Genomic DNA, 17,263 nt, shown 5'->3' with positions numbered 1-17,263 from the left:
CTTTCCATGTGTAGTTTGCATGTTCTCTGGCTTTCTCCTACAGTCCAAAGATAGGCATGGTGTGATTCTAAATCGACTGTGTCTATGTGTTATCTCTGCAAAAGACTGACACTGTGACAGGCTCCAGCCTCCCAGCAACCCTGAAATGCATAAGTGGAGGAAAACAGATGGATTGAATCTTTGGAGACTTGAGAAACCTTTCATAAACATTGTAACTCTATGCAAATGTTCCCCAAGTCTGTTCTGAAGGTTGCATTGTGAGCAATCTTTAAAAGTCAACTTTAAAGAACCCAGAACTCCAGTCTTTTTTGTGAAGTTTTGTGATAACTGTCAGGGAACATTTAGGGAACAGTCACAGGAGTTTCTGCAAGGAGTAGATCCCTATATAACCTGGGAAAGTTTTTTTTCTGGTAAAGCTGTGGATTGGCCACCATTTGCTACTAGTTACAAAAACTTATATACTAATGTAACAAATGCCATTACTAGCTACTTGGGCCAGAGGCAATTGCTGACAGTTATGTAGCAAAAATACAAGAAAATGTGAAGATTAACATTATTTCTTATGTCAGTTGAATTACAAAAAAACCCTGCTTTGTGACTGACCTAATGGTAGGCCTAATAAGCAACATTTACAATAGTATACATACAATAGTGGCACACTTCTAAGCTATGTATCCAGGAAGCTAAAAATAAAAGAATAAAAACAAGTATGGCTTCTCTAAGTAAATATCTATCAAGTAGATTGAAAACGAAAAACAAAACAAAACAAAAAAACTTCGGTAAATGTTATTTGAAGCTTTCACAAAAATCGTTGAAGAATCCCGACTGTTCTTCAGAGGTTATGCAACCTTCAGCCTGGTTGTTGGGCTGCGGTATGGATGTTTATTGATGCTGCTGTTTGGCTTTGATTAAGTTAGCTACTTTGGTACACCCCAGGCCTTCCTGAGGTTTGGCTACAATAATCAAATTACTGTTAGACCTGACAGGCAATACTGCCTACCTGCCTTGGAGGGAAACAGACACTGCCAGGTAGATAACAAACAGGCCTACAACAAAAGGAAAAGGGAAACACTTGACTTGCTTGCACAGTAACAAGACGTCGCTGTGCGAGTCAACTCGTTAACAAGCCAGTATACTACTAAGCTACCTAACTAGTGTCAACCCCCCCCAAAAAGTAGGACCTTTACCTGACATTTATGCTAATGTTACTAGGTCTAAGCTACAGTCCATAATTACCCGAACATTATCGGTTAATGTTAGCTAACTGTAGATTAAAACCATTTTATACGTTTATTGAAGTTAATGCGCTTCATTAATTAAAGTGAACTGTAATGAAAGCTCACAAAATGGATAATATTTCCATATGTAAATTTGTCTTAAATGTTTATCTTTGTTTTTCGAATGCTTTTTGAGGGTTAGCGCCCCTTTAACTTCAGCCCCTGTGCCAGTTCCGACTCGTAGGCCTCCAGCCTGACTAAGCACAGAACCATCTCTGGCAGAGGAGCTGAGCCAAGCCTTTGCAATGCAGACTGTTGATGAGCACGTGGGCGTGGTGTCGCTTGCATCCACACGTGCAAACATTTATTTAAAAGTGTGCCGAAATATGCTGGAGGCATTTGTTGGATGTTCACTGGGGCAGCATAGTTCCGACCGTCACAGCTCTTTTGTTCTAGCTGAGCTGGAAAACGGTGCTTATCTTTATTGTCTGATACTTGAAATCTGTTTGATCATCTCGAGGAGGTAATTATTTAAACTGTTTTTTTTTATTCATCATTAACAGGCTAACATGCTGCCGGACGCCTACGGGTGTGCTGTGGCGAACAGGTTCGGGAATCTTCTGGATGATGACACGGATCCTTTCGACTTGATCAACGAAGTGGAATCAGAAAAGACGAAGAAGAAAAAGAAGAAGAAGGAAGAGGAGGAGAAGAAAGCAAAGCAGAAAAAACCTGGTCAGAAGGAGTCCCAAAAGGACCGACGCCTCCCTATGGCCCTGGATGTTCAAGAGCCGGTTCCAGGTAAGTACTGCGACACACTGCACAAATCCAAACGATTCTGGCAGCTGCTGGGGTTTCCAGACGGGGTAGTCCAGCCAAGAGTGGCCAGTTTGCCTGAGCTTTGTCAGCTGGTAAAAATGCGTGGTCAGCGAGGTGCACATGTGCATGCTGTCAGAGGTGGTTATATCCCCACTATCCTCTGTGCAGAAATCTGGGTCAAAGTGACGCTTGTCTAATTTTATAGATAATTCCAGAGGACATTTAAGTACATAGATTCAGCTATTGGACTGAACCTAAAAAATGGATTGGAAAGAGGAAAGCATGTTAAATTGTTGTTTTCCTCCTGTAAATGTAAGCTCAGTGAGGTTTGAGAGCATAAGTCTGATACTGAGAATTGCATTCAGAAACATAGTTTTTCCCAAATAGTGATTGCTACCTTATGACTCAGTTCAGTACGTTACCATCTCGCTTTCTCCCTTCAGTCCGTAGGCAGCAGCCACGTCCTGCACCTGTGTCTGAGAGTGGGGAGGGCAGAGAAGAAGCCCAGAAGAAAGCTGCTGCTGGGCAGCGTAGGGCCAACCAAGAGGAACCCCCACAGGAGTTTTCAGTTTCTAGGTTTGCATTCCATGCTTAATAAAAATATCTTTATTTAACTGATGTCATATAAAAGATGACATACCCAGTTTCAGCATATGCTTGCATACATAAACATTATTTCATACACTCTTACAGGAGCTTTTGTTGATTAAAAGCTCTCCTAATATTTAATGTCACCCAACAATGTCTAATTATACTATGGAAGCTTGTTTCTGCAACTATGGGGGGGGAAACAAAGCATTTGTTTGCCAACCAAATTGAAATTTCAGGTTATAGCTTACCAATTCAGACTTCTGAGAAAAGAATTCTAAATTAAGAAAACTACATTTTAAGTTGAGATGCTAACCCAAAATTTGGACTTACTGATTGCAATAAACCCCTACCCCACCCCCTCCCATGGCATAAACAAGCTTTCCTAGGATACTGCTGTCAGCTGGGTTTGAAATGTGGATGTTGTCACATGAATAAACTGAGTTTTAATCTTCTTTTTTGGCAGGCCTTCCTATAATTCAGACTTTGATCTCAGAGGCAAAGGGGGGATCAAAGGTAGGAGAGCAGGAAGAGCTGGAGGAAATGCAAGGAACCCGGACTACTTTATTCTGAGGGGCAAGAGGGAATACGATCGGCACAATGGAACGTAAGTCTTTGTAAAAATGCCGCTTGTCCCTGATTTTCCTCTGTCTCGTAACTGTGTACTGATGATCATTTTGTCTTAATTGCAGAGGTATACCTCCTGACGATAAGAGAGGAGGAAGAGGAGCTTGGAACTGGGGCTCTGTTGAAGAAGCTGCAAGGTAAGTGGGTAGTTGATAAACATGAAAATGACAACATTTTAATTCTTGCAGAGAATAGAGGTTCTGTTTGTTCATGTCTGTTTTTGTACAGTGAATTCATGGATGGGACATCTCCAATCAAATCTGAGGACTCCCAGATAACTGTAGAGGAAGACAATCCGAATCAGTGAGTGAAATGCACAAATATCCTTTCTTAAATTTACATCTGTACCACCGTGACTTATTTAGAAGTGACGGTGGTCTTGTTTAGCATCTGTGCAATGAAAATAGAGGAAAATCTACAATTTAAAAAAACAAAAACACATTCAACAGTGTGCTAGATAAAATGTTCTGTGACGAGCTTTAATTGATGGGGAAATTTGGGATGTCTGTACTTGGCAGTCGCACATGAGAATTGTCATTTGCAGGAAGTGGGAATAGGAAAAAAAGAAATGGAAGATGATTTATTTGTTTTCAAATGATAAAATAGAGCAACGGAGGAGGAGGGAGAGATGTTAGTCCAGGTTGCTATGGAGATGACCCTGGATGAATGGAAGGCCATGCAGGAGATGAGTCGTCCCAAAGCAGAATTTAATATCCGCAAAGCAGAAGGCAAGATTCCCTCCAAAGCCAAGGTCATCCACGAGTCAAAGCATGTGGAGGTGAGCGTGGAAGATGAACTCTGGAGGCTATATGGGTTGGTTTTTGTTTTTTGTTTCCCCCATTTTGTTTTTATGAATAATTTCTGCAGTTTCTCAGAGTAACTAAAAATCGTGTGTGTGATGCAACATTACTGCAACATAGGCCACCGGCAGTTGTGTAAGTTTGTGCACCCTCAGTTGTGGCTCCTTAGGGGCTAGTTCAGCTTGGCTGCTAATGAGGTTAATTTGAGATTAACTGTAACATGTGTTGACATGCCTGTGCATATTCAGGTAGTTTCTTGACTGTGCAGCAAAGCAAGCCATTAATAAATTCAACGAGACAGAATATCTATTGCCGAATAATCAAAGACTGAGTAATAATCAAAATATCTATGGATGTTTTTACTAACATAAAAAAAGCAAATGCTATAAAAATAGTTTAGTTTTCTGTTCAAATAGTACTCTTGCCTTCTGTATATTTAGTGTTTGCTTCCAATTTCTAGACCATCAAGGTAAATATGGAAGATGAAGGAAACTTCCTTCGCAGGTCTGTGAATGATATCACCTCCCTCTTGGACATCAATTTCGGGAGCCTTGGACGTCCCACTCGTGGTGGCCGAGGAAGAGGAGCACGTGGTTGTCCTAGCAGGCGCCCAGAGAGTGTCAAACCGATATTGGAGAGGGTATGTCTGTATTTGGGTACAGAATTTGGGACAGCGCTGAAATGCTCCAACCTTTCATATAGCTTTTATTGACAATTGTGCATTTGAGGTTTATTTACTTTCTGAAGGGTAAGAGGGGTACTCGTATTTGTGTGCCCAGAGCACAGTTAGCATATTGTTTTATGAATGACGTGGTTTTTCCCTATTAGGCGGAGGATGATCTGGCACCTAACCCAGATGACCCAGAAGACTTCCCAGCACTATCAGCAGGGAGATAACTGAGTAAAACCTCATCTCCTGATGTGACACATTTATTGTTTTTGAGGTTTTGGGTTCAATTGCACAGAATACACTGTTCAATAAATAATTATTTTGCAAGGTTAACTTTTTGTTTTGAACGCATCACTGAGGATTTAAACTCATTTTTCTTGTCAGCTGGTTGACAGGTCTTCAAATAACTTTCGCATGGGACAGTATTGTGGAAGTAGAGCCAAAGAGTCAGGCATGAGACTGCTCTAAACACCCAGCCTTCTTTTTGTATAATGGAGGATATTCTTAATATGGTCTTACAGCTGAGCACAGCATCTCCACCTACCTGCTTCTCTTTCCAACTGTTAGCAAGGGGCACCCAGTCTGGGGGTTTAAAAAAGGATCTGGGAACAACCATAATAATTGTGCTTAAAACATGTAATGAAAGGACTAAGCCAGAGACATACTTGGGTATACATTTATTAAAAAGTATGATTCTGTGTGCTTCAAGCAAATGTCTTCCATGGATTATGAAGGTGAGTTAGACCAGGCCCTGTTAGGACCACCCACTCATTTATAGGATGATCTAACAGTACAAAATATTTACAAAATACAGAGTATATCAAATGTTGACATATTTACAGTTTAAGTACAGGAGCTGAAAAGCTTCACAAGTAAGAGACATCAGATATTCAATAGAGGTACAAATGCACATGTCGCCTTGTAATCGGAAGGTTGAGAGTTCGAGCCCCGGCTTGGACAGTCTCTGTCGTTGTGTCCTTGGGCAAGACACTTCACCCGTTGCCTACTGGTGGTGGTCAGAGGGCCCGGTGGTGCCAGTGTTCAGCAGCCTCACCTCTGTCAGTGCGCCCCAGGGTGGCTGTGGCTACAATGTAGCTTGCCATCACCAGTGTGTGAATGGGTGGATGACTGAATGTGTAAAGCACTTTGGGGTCCTTAGGGACTAGAAAAGCGCTATACAAATACAGGCCATTTACCATTTTGTGATGGAATTACTGCCAATAGACTTAACTATGTCCATGGCAAACACACAATGCAAGGCCCAAGATCAGGGACTCGGGACAAATTAAAGGCCAATTCTATCAAATACTTCCCACCATGAACCCTTATCAGAATAAGTTCTGCACAGTGCTCATTTTGGAGGAAAACTCCTGGATCCACACATTCATACAATGATTCGATCTGATGCTGCTACTGCATGCTTCAGTTAAGTAGAAACAACCAGGCAATGATTAAAACTAGCAGTTCAGTTCATGATTCTATGTTTAAAAAGAGTCCTATGGATAAAATGGCTTGTAATCATAAAATTTTGAATGAAGTATTTGTGGTGTTTCTGTAACGTCTCTTTCCCCCCACGTCAGCTGTATAGAAGGTAATGTATCAGATTTTCCAGATCCACAGGCTCACCGCAGTAGAGGAGCTCTAGGTTTGGGTATGGAGTGACTACAAAGAAGAAGGGGGAAAAATAGAGTTATTTAAGATTAAATCATTACAATACTAGAGTAAATGCAAGACAGAAAAGTGAAGCGGTAGATACCATAGCCTGGAAAACCTAATGGATTGCAAAGAGCTGCGAGCTTTACATCCTCTGGAGACGGTACGTCTGTTGCATATATGAAACGTAAAAGGAGGAAAAGAAGGGAGGTGAACATTAAAGATTGGCTCAAGAAAAGAATGCACACATGGCTACAGAGTGGTAACAACAGGCCAAAGGCAGAGTGAAGTGAGGTGCACAAAGTCTAGAGAAGCTATAGCCAGCCATACTCTCAAACAAACTGTTCTCAGAGAACATGCAGGGAAAATGTTTGAATGAAGCAGCAGGGGGATTGTGCCAAGTGGAATTTAATTTGGCATCCTGATAGTGGTACATATGCACCATCAGATTTACTACATGTTAGACCTGGACAATATCCAGTTATATATAAAGGTTAGTTCATCTGAGTAAAGAATCTGAGCTGGGTTGCACCTTCATCAAATTCATAAAACAATATTTATTAATAGTATTTAGTTTCTCTATGTAAACCTCATTAGCCTTCTGTCATGATGAAAAAAATGCAAATTTCTCTACACTGAAAGGATCTGCAGTACCATTTTGTTTTACTTAATGCTTAAATTAACTGAATAATTAAATTCAATGAAAGTATTCACCTGTTTATAATTAATCCATTCCTTCATTAAAAAAAAATGCATTCAAATGCTTCCACTTTTACCTAAACTGTAAGATCTTAACTGTTGTTGGTGGAAACAGTCTTTTTTTTTTAAGAAACATTTTTTGAATGAATCACAGGTTTTGTTTCAGTAGGCGATGCAGCCCAGCCTAGGAACATCATGTGATTATGGCACAACCCCTTTTTTTGAAAACTGAAGTGAAACGACGTGTATTCCAAGCCTCTGAAATTTTTGCTGAATTTGCACAGGCACTAAAGATCATATCTCTTTTTGCATATTGCAATTTTTGGCTCCTGTGCAAATGCAGTCCAAATCTCCACTTGGCTTGTGAAGATCTAAGGAAGCTTGCCTGTAGATGGACCTGTCCCATGCTTAAGCTGATGGGAGAGCCTAAGTTGGTTGTGACACTGGCTGTCTGTCTATGGCTGTCACATGGTTCACAACACATTGGGTCTTTGCCACCAGCCACGACATGCAAGTTGCCTAGGGACCTGACCAGTCTGGTGTTGCACAGGGAGCTGGTAGAGAAAAGGGAAGCTGTTAATGTACTCAGCAAGCACTCATGAGTGGCTATAGCCTCTCTATTTTTGTTTGTTTTTTTCAGTTTCAATGGTACATAGAGGAATTAAAATACAAAGCATGTATTATTATTACAACAGTACAATTTCACATGTAATGACTGAAGTTAAAAATACAACCTACAGACTGCTTTAAACACGCATTATTTATAATGGCCAGCAGGGGGCAACTAGGTAAACACTTTCATATTGAATATACATGATGTCCTATCTGCAGATTATGGGTGATGTCAAATTGCAGCTGCAGCAATGTTTTCTGTCTAGTCTATGATCCAAACTGAAACATTGTTGACCTTTGTGGATAATTTTAACTGTATAACGTATGTAAAGTCTATCCGGGAAAGTCAGTTCGGGCAAATAAGTGTTATTTAAATTCTTCCACTGACCTTCCTCCTGTTCCATTGGCTGGAAGGGAGGTTCTGGTCCTTTTCCTGCTGTCTGACTGGTCAGATAGAGCCAATGGGCTAACACTTGTCTTACAGCTCTGAAAACTTGCCTGCAAGATGACTCCGCTGCAGAGGAGACATATTCATTAGTCTAAGCCCTGCTTTATGTCAGTATGTGTATGTAGGTGTGCATTTTGTGTGTACATTGTACACTTTACCTCAGGGACTGTGATGAGGATCTGGTGTGCATCTTATTCTCCTCTTGTCTGTGAAGACAAAGTAACATAGCAGTAAAAAATGTGAAACTTCATATGTATATGTAATGAACTACACTTCAGAGTGGATAGCAGGGGAAAGGTTTGCATGGTAATGAGAAAAAATGTTTTGTTTTTAATGTGACAGTTTTAGCCGTGTGAACAGAATATTATTGCATTCAGCAGCCAGGTAGGATTAGTAGAGCTAAGTTAAAGCGAGGAGGTGGCACTAAAACTTAAAGAGAGTCTTGATCTGTCTTAGTCATTTCCATCAGCAGCTCTTAATTGTCTGCCAATTTAACAGTTGGGAATAAGTCAACACAATAACCAGCAAAGCATGATGTGTAAAGGTGACGGGGTGATGGGAATGTTTATGGTACAAATCATCATGTACAAAAAATGCTGACAAGGTCAAGGCAGTAGCCTTTGATGTTTTAGATTTTTAAAAACTGGCTCTGCTCATTAGCTTTGACTTTACAGTATTTGCAGAAAGAATATAGGAACAGTAAGATGATTTTGAACAAATTTCTGATTCGGGTTGGGAATTAAAAAGAGACTGGGGGCTCACTTACAGCATTCTCAGTTAGAGCTCCAGAAGGAGGGGCAGGGCAGGTTTTGGGGGGGCTGACGGGCAGTAGAACTCATTGAAATCCTAACCCGTCTATACAGAAATGCAGGATGGAAGAAGGGAAGCCATACACAATCCACCACAGGGCAAGGCTACACAGGGAGGAGAGCAGCATGGCTACCAGCCATCTGAAAGGAGGACAAATCCAACAACAAGAGCAAATGGAAAAAAAGGGGGGAAAAAGGAAGGAGAGACAAGAGACGTCTGGGCAGGACATAAAGCCTCTGATGTTGTGCTTTTCCACTGGGACTGGATTAGATGAATCACCTTTTGTAGAGCCTTTCATCCAACAGTGCCAAACAGCATATTTTTGTTCATCACTTGCTCTGTTGTATAAGCAGTCAGCCATAAAGAACCCAACTAATGTAGGAAGTTTAAAGTAGGTTAACTTACTTGAGGAAAAAAAAAACAACTTTATTTTACTTAAGTTCTACATATTTATAATAAATATAGGAGTGAGTTTTTTTGTATCGTAAGCTCCTCAAAAGTACTTGAAAATAAAACACGATTCTAGGAAAAAAAAGAACCCCAGGCAGCATTTACAGACATTAAATAGTATCCCTGGTACTGAAATTGTAGTGACTGATATAAGCCTGCCAATGAAGGAGATGGGCTCTGTTTAACAGAAACATCTAAAAATAGTCAGATCCTACAAGAATTAAGCACCCATTTCTAAACTCTGTCCCACACTTTTAATAGAAGCTAACAGAGATGGACTCCTGCAAGAGTAAACAAAGCTCAGATGGTATGCATACACTGATCCAGTCACAAGAGCAATGGAAAAACAACAGGCAACTGACAATGATCCCAGCCCAGCATTAAGTACATGTTAGACACAAACACAGAGGCATGTGCATGCGTGCATGTCCAAGGGTTTCATGCCTGTTGCCATGCGTGAAGAGGCAGAAAAGTGAAGAAGTTCTGACAGTCATCGTTCTAATCGTCCCTGGAGTTTAACATGCATATTGGTGTTGCATAATAAACCAAACAGTGGAGCCAGATGGTGATGCTCAGCTGGAAATGGAGCATTAGATGTGTAGCAATGCATTCCCTGCAGCAGCATATGGCCTGTAGTGCAAGCAAATCTCCCTTCAGCCTCAACTCTCTGTTTTCGTGCAACTACCTAGCCCATAGCCCCTAGCCCACAATGTTTTTCTAATGCTTTATGTGATAACGAGGATCTGGAGGATTTTACTATCCAAATAACAGAATTTAAAGACACTAATTAAACTCACAAAACACTCGAAATCATAGCTTAGTCCAGTACCAAAGAACTACTGCCAATTTACACCTAAACATTAATGAATCAGCTGGCAAATTCACTACTTTACCAAGCAATGAGGAATTACGTACTGCAGATGAGAACAAGGTCAAAGCTTCCCTGATTCAGACTTTATCTTGATGTGAGCCAAGTCAGTCGTGCAAGCAAAGCAATAAAACATTGAATTCAACTAATCCCGATCTTATTTAAAACCGTGATTGGTTGAATAATTGGTGCTGTTAACTTGAGAGCTTTTATTGTGACTCAGAGGATACCACAGATATGCCTTGATATCAAAGCAGAACAGCTCGGTGTGTCCATGAGGCAGATAATGAAAGGCGTGTAAATGTAATGCATCCACTAAGTGCATAACCTCTTCACACCAGTCATCAAAAGAAAAGAAAAGGAAGAGAGAGAAAAAAAAAAAAAAGGATAACTTCAAATCTGTCACACCATTCGCTGGCTTACCAATATATATATTTTTTAAACAGGAAGAGGATGTCGGCTAGAAAGGAACTGACGTGCACTTACCTCCAACGTACAAAACCTCACATCCTCTCTCTGTTTTTCCTCTCCCCAACTCTTTCTCTGCCTCTCTCTGCTATCTTTTGAACGGCAGGCAACACATCGGCCACACCGTGCCCATGAGGCTGCAGCAGAACACTACCACCTGCCTGACATGGGACAACAAAAGCCAAAGCCATATGGGTACATTGGCAGAGGCCGGTCAACCATACTCTGCCATACTGACCAACCTTCCACAGCTTTGAATTATATGGACACAAATGATGTGGACTTGGGCAGAAAAACAACAATAGAGGAAATTTTAATAATCTTTTAATGACGTTGTTGTTCAGTAGAGGGTTAGGTTTTGCACTTTAGCACCCCCCACTGGCATAGAGCGGGAAGCTCACGTCATAGTTGTCCAAATACGGCTGATCGTTTCTTTTTTTCCTTTCTTTCTTCTTTTTTCAAAGAATTAGAAAAGCTAATCAATATTTGTTGTCTCAGCTACAAAGTTTATCTATAGAAAAACTTTCTGTTGACTTGAATGAGTGACCTACTGATTTCATGATAACCTAGTGACAGATAAGCTTTATATTGACTTGGCTTACATATGCTTTTGTCCAAACTGAACTTTTTTAAGCTTCTGACCAAAGAACACAGCTTACACACCATCAGCACTTTAGCAAAAGATTTTCATAGAGCTATCATCTTTAGCTTCCACATTGTTCATGCCTTTCTAAATTCAACCCACAAAACAGTTTTTCCTGGAAAAGTGTATATCAGATAACTAAAATCCAACCCTGCAAACAACTGTGTCACTTTGAGCCTAAGTATCTGGGCTACCACTTTCTCATCTTATTGTTTATCCTCACTGATTACACATGGTAATAGGATGACTTTATTATACTCTATCCGTATGAGATGAAATTTGAAAAAAGAAACATGGTTATTAAAATAATGCAGATATTCCAAACGGTTTAAAGTACAGTATTAGGATGAAATTGTATGGCATGGTTAAATGAGGGCAGCCCTGCCAAATCCTCAAACCCGACTCCCAAAGCGGACTACCTGGAAGAAGTTACTGAGGAAGACAGAAAGCTTACCCAACGAAATGATAAATGTAACCAAAGAAATCCTACATGGTCACTTCCTGGTCATCTTTTTTATGCTTTGAAAAACACTACTGTATACATGTAATGATCCAAGGGACTGATTCGCTCATTTTACTGTACTACAGCACAATGGTGTGATGCATGATGAGGCTTGCAGGCTGCCTGGATACTTACGATAGTGAACCCGAAGATGATCTGGCCTGCCTCTTGCTCTTAAGAGCTCGTAATTTATCACCCTGTGTTAGGCCATTTCTCTCCTCTTCATCATTGTACTGCAAAAAAAAGAGAAAAACAATGAGCAGAATGAATTATTAGAATGAAAGACTTAAGACTTTGGTTTCAAACTCACCATTTCCATCTCTTCTTTCTTGGATCCTCTGTTCTTGTTGCTCCCATTGATGGTTATGTCATCCACTCCAGATAGGATCCTGGTTACAGCCATCTTACCATTCTCACGTTCATTCAGCATCTTCTCGCGGAAAACATCTCCTTCTGCCCACAGACTGTTCTGCTTCCTGATACACAAACCACACAATGATTTTCTTGCCAAACCAAAAATCACATGACTTTAAGATTTTTCATCATCTAATAATTTGTTGCCTGAAACAGTGTTGTTTCAAACCACAGCTATAAAACTTAAACTGTGGTTAATTTATCTAGTTTAATCTCAGATATGTATCAATACAAAATACTTTGAAAGTATTTAAAGATTTTTTAAAATGTGACATTTTGAAAGTCCTGCTCTAGTGAACACTTACTCTTCAACAAAGTTCTGCTGAGGTCCAATGATGGACCCTGGTCGGCAGATCCGTATCCAAGCGATGGCCTCTGCTGCAGTTAGGCGGTAATGTTTCATCATATAGCAGGCAATCAGAGTACCAGTCCTTCCTAGCCCAGCTAAAACAAAAGAAAAGTAGTGTGCATTGAAATTGTGCCGTAAACAGGAAACCGAGCAAGGTTTATGTAGCTACAAGTACGTCTTGCACCAAAAAAAACCTACCTTTACAGTGGACTGCAATGGCTCCTTCAGCGTTCTCACAGATGTTGAGAAACGTCCTAACAATAGAATCATTCGGTGTGCTTCCATCCACAAAGAAGAGGTCCTGATGTTCAAACCCAGAGTCTGTAAAACGTCGGGCATCATACATCTTCTTGTTGAGTCTGATGATGGTAGTGATGTTGTGCTTCCTGAAGTATGGGATGTAGGCCTCAGGAGCGTGCAAAGGGTACCCTAAAATAAGAAAGGAAAACATTCTTGTGAGTTCAGGATGTGTTAAAATGTGGTGAGACATAGTCCTGTAATGTACTTTAATTACCATTCTCTATTTTGCTTTTTGGATGCGGCCCACTGAATGCAAGGAACTTTCCTGGAATGATCCAGTTCAAGTCTCCATTTTCTGCTCTCTCATAGTGCTCATATTCTTCCACATCAAAGTTAGAGAAGTCGAGCCAGCCATAATGCAAAGCCTAGCGGAGCGTTGAATTGAAAGTCATTTTGTTAGGGTGTGTTAATACAACAAAGAAAAGGAATTCATTCTTTAAATGACATACTTTGTGCACACCACGAAGACAGTCTAGGATGTTCAGATTGTACATGCAGGTTCCAAATGAAGCATCTCTGTAAAATATAAAACATATTTAAGGTTCTGCACAACATACATGGGATTTCATATTCATTTAAACACTGAATATGATATCACTTCTTCTTATTCTGAACTTTTTCTCTCTTTCCCTCTCAAAAAGCATGTGTGACCCCTCCTCTTAAAGGTCCCTGTCATAATTCTGATGAGCCACAGTAGCATTGTGCTTTAATCTTGTGTTGTAGTTGGGGCTAAACAGTGCTCCAATATTTAATTTGCTGTGCAATTTCATTGAGGTATGTTAAAGTGGACCTATTATGATTTCAAATTTTCTGTTAAACACATGTTGTTACAATGGTGGATGCTTATATTAAACAATGTCTGCAGGAAACCTATGTGAATTTAAGCTTCTGACTGCTCTATAACCTTGGTTTCCAATATGTTTTACTTCTTTTTGGATAGTTATAATGATATGATAACATGCTTTTGAGGTAAGCCAATCAGAAGAAATTTAGCTCAAAGGCAGAGCTAAAATGAGCTAAATTTTTTTACAAGCTTGCACCAATGTCTGCTATTTATAACTAAGTGTTATTTTAATTTGTGAATGGTGCAGAGAAACTCTAGTAAAGTCCAGTAAGAGAAACCTGGAACTGGAAATTTAGCTTAATAGGTCCCCTTTAAGAAAAAACAATAACTAGAATAGAAATTAATCTATTATCATTTTCCTTTAATCAGTATAGTTTAACCCTCCCACCCAGCTCCTCTTATCACTTAACAGTCTCCTTGATTAATGAAGAGAGGCTGAAACCAGAAACTTATACTTTCAGTCAGAGACACTTGAAAATCAAATTAAAATGCGAATGGCAGTTAAAACTGTTATTATTAAATTAGTCTGAGTAAAAATTGTTTTGCAAACTGTTACCTGAATGGAATATATGATGAATTTCTTGACATCAGCAGACTGTAGGCCTCCTCTGGCAACATATTTAGATGCATTACCTATAAATACAAATGTGCAATCAGCAAATGCCATATGTATTACATGCTAATATAATTTCTGTTACATTAGGCACAGCACAAGTCCATAAGTTATTTGTAATACACATGTTTGCAAACAACTTACTGCATATGAGCCTATTAGATAGGCAGCATTGGCTTGCTTCTTCTGATCTCCACATGTATAAAATATGATCTTCTTCCTTGAGAGTGTAATGGACTGCACAAATACATTAACAACATGAAATTACAGGTGATTCTTTATTTATTTGAGTGACAAAAAAAATGATTACCTGTATAACTGAAAAGTTATTCATTAGGTCTACCAAGGATCAACAAGCAAAGATATCTTAAATTGAAAAGGCTGGACAACCATCAATAAATCAATCATGCACAGGAGCTCAGCTGCCCCAGCCTGTGATCAGCATCTTTTCCAGCTCACATGCAAATACACGTAAACTGTCTCAGCACAAAGCAATAACGCAAACATGTTTGCACTATTAGGTACATAGATTAAACAATAAGACAGCTGACTGTATTACATAAAAGCCCAAACACTACTTTACTTTGTTTACCTACTGTAGGTATAAAAAGCTATTGATTGAACCCCCCCCCCCTTACAGGAACTGCAAATTAAGAGCATCAGTTTACTTTACCTTGAGCTTCTTTGTCAGCTTGCAGCAGAAGCGATAAAACATGGCCAGGTTAAGGGGACCAAAGTCCGCATAGAAGCTAAGAGAGGGAGAGAGAGAAAGCAGAGAACAAAGAGTGTGTCAGTGGCTATTTATGCAGCCAGCTATCATCTCTAGGGAAGTTTCACTAGACAGAATCGGCTACCCAAGATTCACACTGTAAAAACACTGACAGAGTAAAGGCTATATTTAGAAACATCATGGGTCAATCAGAACAGGACAAAAAGCTGCAAGCACCAGGTCTTTTTGTAACACTAGCATAAACTTTAAAAGGTCAGTCCTGTCCTAGTGAGCCATCCTTTAAAAGCCCTGATGTTGCTAAAATAGCAAGTAGTGGAACCTCTTCCACTGGCTTTGAAGTTGAATATCTTTTGCAATGCACCATGACATTGCGTAACATCACAGTAAGGGGCAAGTTATGTACACATCTACTCACACAAACCCTACTGTTAAAGATCAGCATTTGATAACATGAGGTGTGCCTATTTTATGGCACTCAGACCAAAAGGAGAGAAAGGAAGAAAGAAAGAAAGGGGACACACACGATATGGAAACTAGTAATCCAAGTAAGTGGTGAGTATGACTACTCACTTCTCATATGCCAGTTCTTCATCGATGCAGAAACAGTGTCTTTCAGCTGTGCTCTTGATCTTTTGCTGAAGTATGGCAAAATACAGTTGATCTGGAGGAACATGACAGGGGAAGAGGGAGGGGACAACATTAAAATAAAGGCAGTTACTTGTTTTTTGTCATGTAAACACATGCATGCTGCTGATTATTAAAAAAAACTCTCTTCGTCTAATACTTTTTAAAAGTATTTTTTCTCGCGACTTACCTTTGATGAACTCAATGCACACTGACGAAACATCGTCCGCGGTCATCTTGCAAACTGTTTTGAACATGACGTTTTTATACAGAAACACACGGGGTGACTTTCTTCACTGAGACTTTCGCATGCTAGGTAAAAAAAATAAAAATAAAACGCGAATAGTTAAGTTTAAAGTGGCAAAATGTAAATTTAAAAGGGATAAGGAAGGTTTCTTTAGTCTTTTAAAGTGGAGAAAGTCACTTGCCGAAGAGGGAAGGACGGAGAGTTTCGTGTCTAAGTGCGTACTCTGCTAAAAATGAGCTCTGCGCGACCCCTCCCCTGAGGCGGTTCTCGGGACGCTATTGGCTGCAAGAGATGCAGAGGACTACGTGATTGGTAGACAAACGCGTACGTCAGGCTCTGCCCCGCCTAGTTCAGTTTAAAGTTCTTGATATTAGACACATGATAGGCCCTGGGATCGTTGCCCAAGCGGTTGCTAGGACGATCTCTTAGCCAGTCAGATTTGTGATTTCTACTTCGACGAACCTCCCCTCTTTCAGCTCACCGAGGATGTGGGAACCAGGAAACGCCATAAAGATATGAAAATAAAACATAAATGGAACTGACAGTGGGTTGACTGTGATATTTATGACATTGATACAGCAAACCACCTCTAAGTATGCACTCGCACCTCACACCGACTTCATAAAACAAAAAGGTGCAACTCTGCCGCAATTCCCTGCTCTGAAATTAAATACCCGAGTAAAACTGCTCATTGTTGGAGGTTTCATGTGCACGGAGCTAAGGTAAATCGAGGCAAAACCCGCTGTAATAACATTAAAGGGACAGACGGTGTCGCCATGAGAGGACAAAAGCAGGGAAAAAAATCAAAGACGTTCACACACAATGGTCAGTGCACGACATTTTTGGGGGGGTTTCGCCTGTAGTGCGCGCTTTCGTGCATTTGCCAACTGTGCGCAAAGTTGACCGGGTGCATTCTGCAGACCCCCTTACCTGTTATCTCAATGTAAATATCAGAGTTTGGCTCCGCCTCTGAGCTGCTGTGAGCTGCACAGCGCTTTTTCCTCGACTCGGCTCGCCTCCTTTCGCTCTTGCGCTTCATTTTTTCTCCTCAGGGCTGCTGGACATTCCCGTGCAGCAGCGACAGACACCCCTGCGCTTCACAGTGCGGCGGCTTGTCCTCGTGTTGTCGACGCGCTAATATGTCATGTCTCGCCCCCGATGGTCTGCCTGTGTCTGCGTGCTTCCAGTTACCCGTTCCAACCTCTCTGGTGGTGACGTCTGTGAACAGGGGCAGGTTTCTGCTTTCTGAATCCCCTGCAAGTGACGTA

At 40.5% G+C, this 17,263-nt stretch overlaps 2 protein-coding genes across 15 annotated transcripts; one reads left to right on the top strand and one right to left on the bottom strand.

Annotated features, from left to right (window-relative positions):
* Positions 1-900: 900 nt before the first annotated feature.
* On the top strand, positions 901-5,054 carry LOC101482211 (intracellular hyaluronan-binding protein 4). 2 transcript variants are annotated; one of them, XM_076890959.1, is made up of 9 exons: positions 901-1,029; positions 1,781-2,018; positions 2,480-2,612; positions 3,091-3,231; positions 3,317-3,388; positions 3,480-3,554; positions 3,858-4,029; positions 4,512-4,691; positions 4,880-5,054. In XM_076890959.1, exons 2-9 carry the CDS (start codon positions 1,787-1,789, stop codon positions 4,946-4,948), a joined length of 1,074 nt encoding a protein of 357 aa, XP_076747074.1. In that variant the 5' UTR covers positions 901-1,029; positions 1,781-1,786; the 3' UTR covers positions 4,949-5,054. The 2 variants fall into 2 exon arrangements, with proteins under 2 accessions (XP_076747074.1, XP_004547208.1); XM_004547151.4 differs by lacking the exon at positions 901-1,029 and adding an exon at positions 1,534-1,688.
* A 327-nt stretch (positions 5,055-5,381) lies between these two features.
* cdc14b (cell division cycle 14B) lies at positions 5,382-17,225 on the bottom strand. 13 transcript variants are annotated; one of them, XM_076890958.1, is made up of 17 exons: positions 16,926-17,002; positions 15,939-16,060; positions 15,695-15,785; positions 15,068-15,143; positions 14,539-14,631; positions 14,338-14,414; positions 13,387-13,453; positions 13,152-13,302; positions 12,836-13,066; positions 12,594-12,732; positions 12,185-12,350; positions 12,010-12,107; positions 8,292-8,339; positions 8,074-8,199; positions 7,459-7,627; positions 6,478-6,543; positions 5,382-6,383 (listed from the first exon to the last, which is right to left on the bottom strand). In XM_076890958.1, the coding sequence occupies exons 2-16, from the start codon at positions 16,003-16,005 to the stop codon at positions 6,520-6,522; spliced, it is 1,623 nt and encodes a 540-aa protein (XP_076747073.1). In that variant the 5' UTR covers positions 16,006-16,060; positions 16,926-17,002; the 3' UTR covers positions 5,382-6,383; positions 6,478-6,519. The 13 variants fall into 13 exon arrangements, 8 of the variants coding, with proteins under 8 accessions (XP_076747073.1, XP_004547212.1, XP_004547210.2 ...); XM_004547155.5 differs by lacking the exon at positions 15,939-16,060 and having other exon boundaries at positions 16,926-17,224; XM_004547153.3 differs by lacking the exon at positions 16,926-17,002 and having other exon boundaries at positions 15,939-16,236.
* Between the last annotated feature and the right edge of the window lie 38 nt (positions 17,226-17,263).

The sequence above is a fragment of the Maylandia zebra genome, linkage group LG12, assembly GCF_041146795.1.
Source record: "Maylandia zebra isolate NMK-2024a linkage group LG12, Mzebra_GT3a, whole genome shotgun sequence".
Lineage (NCBI taxonomy): Eukaryota > Metazoa > Chordata > Actinopteri > Cichliformes > Cichlidae > Maylandia > Maylandia zebra.
Note: the sequence above shows the minus strand (reverse complement) of the source record. Positions and strands in the feature narration are given on the sequence as shown.

Excerpts from the sequence above, each read along its gene's own strand:
- LOC101482211 (XM_076890959.1), top strand. The coding sequence starts at position 1,787 with ATGCTGCCGGACGCCTACGGGTGTGCTGTGGCGAACAGGTTCGGGAAT. Across the intron at positions 2,613-3,090 it reads CAGGAGTTTTCAGTTTCTAG|GCCTTCCTATAATTCAGACT; the intron begins GTTTGCATTCCA and ends CTTTTTTGGCAG. Across the intron at positions 3,389-3,479 it reads TCTGTTGAAGAAGCTGCAAG|TGAATTCATGGATGGGACAT; the intron begins GTAAGTGGGTAG and ends GTTTTTGTACAG.
- cdc14b (XM_004547155.5), bottom strand. The coding sequence starts at position 17,034 with ATGAAGCGCAAGAGCGAAAGGAGGCGAGCCGAGTCGAGGAAAAAGCGC. Across the intron at positions 14,415-14,538 it reads ATCTAATAGGCTCATATGCA|GTAATGCATCTAAATATGTT; the intron begins GTAAGTTGTTTG and ends TTGTATTTATAG. Across the intron at positions 13,067-13,151 it reads AAAAAGCAAAATAGAGAATG|GGTACCCTTTGCACGCTCCT; the intron begins GTAATTAAAGTA and ends TTCTTATTTTAG.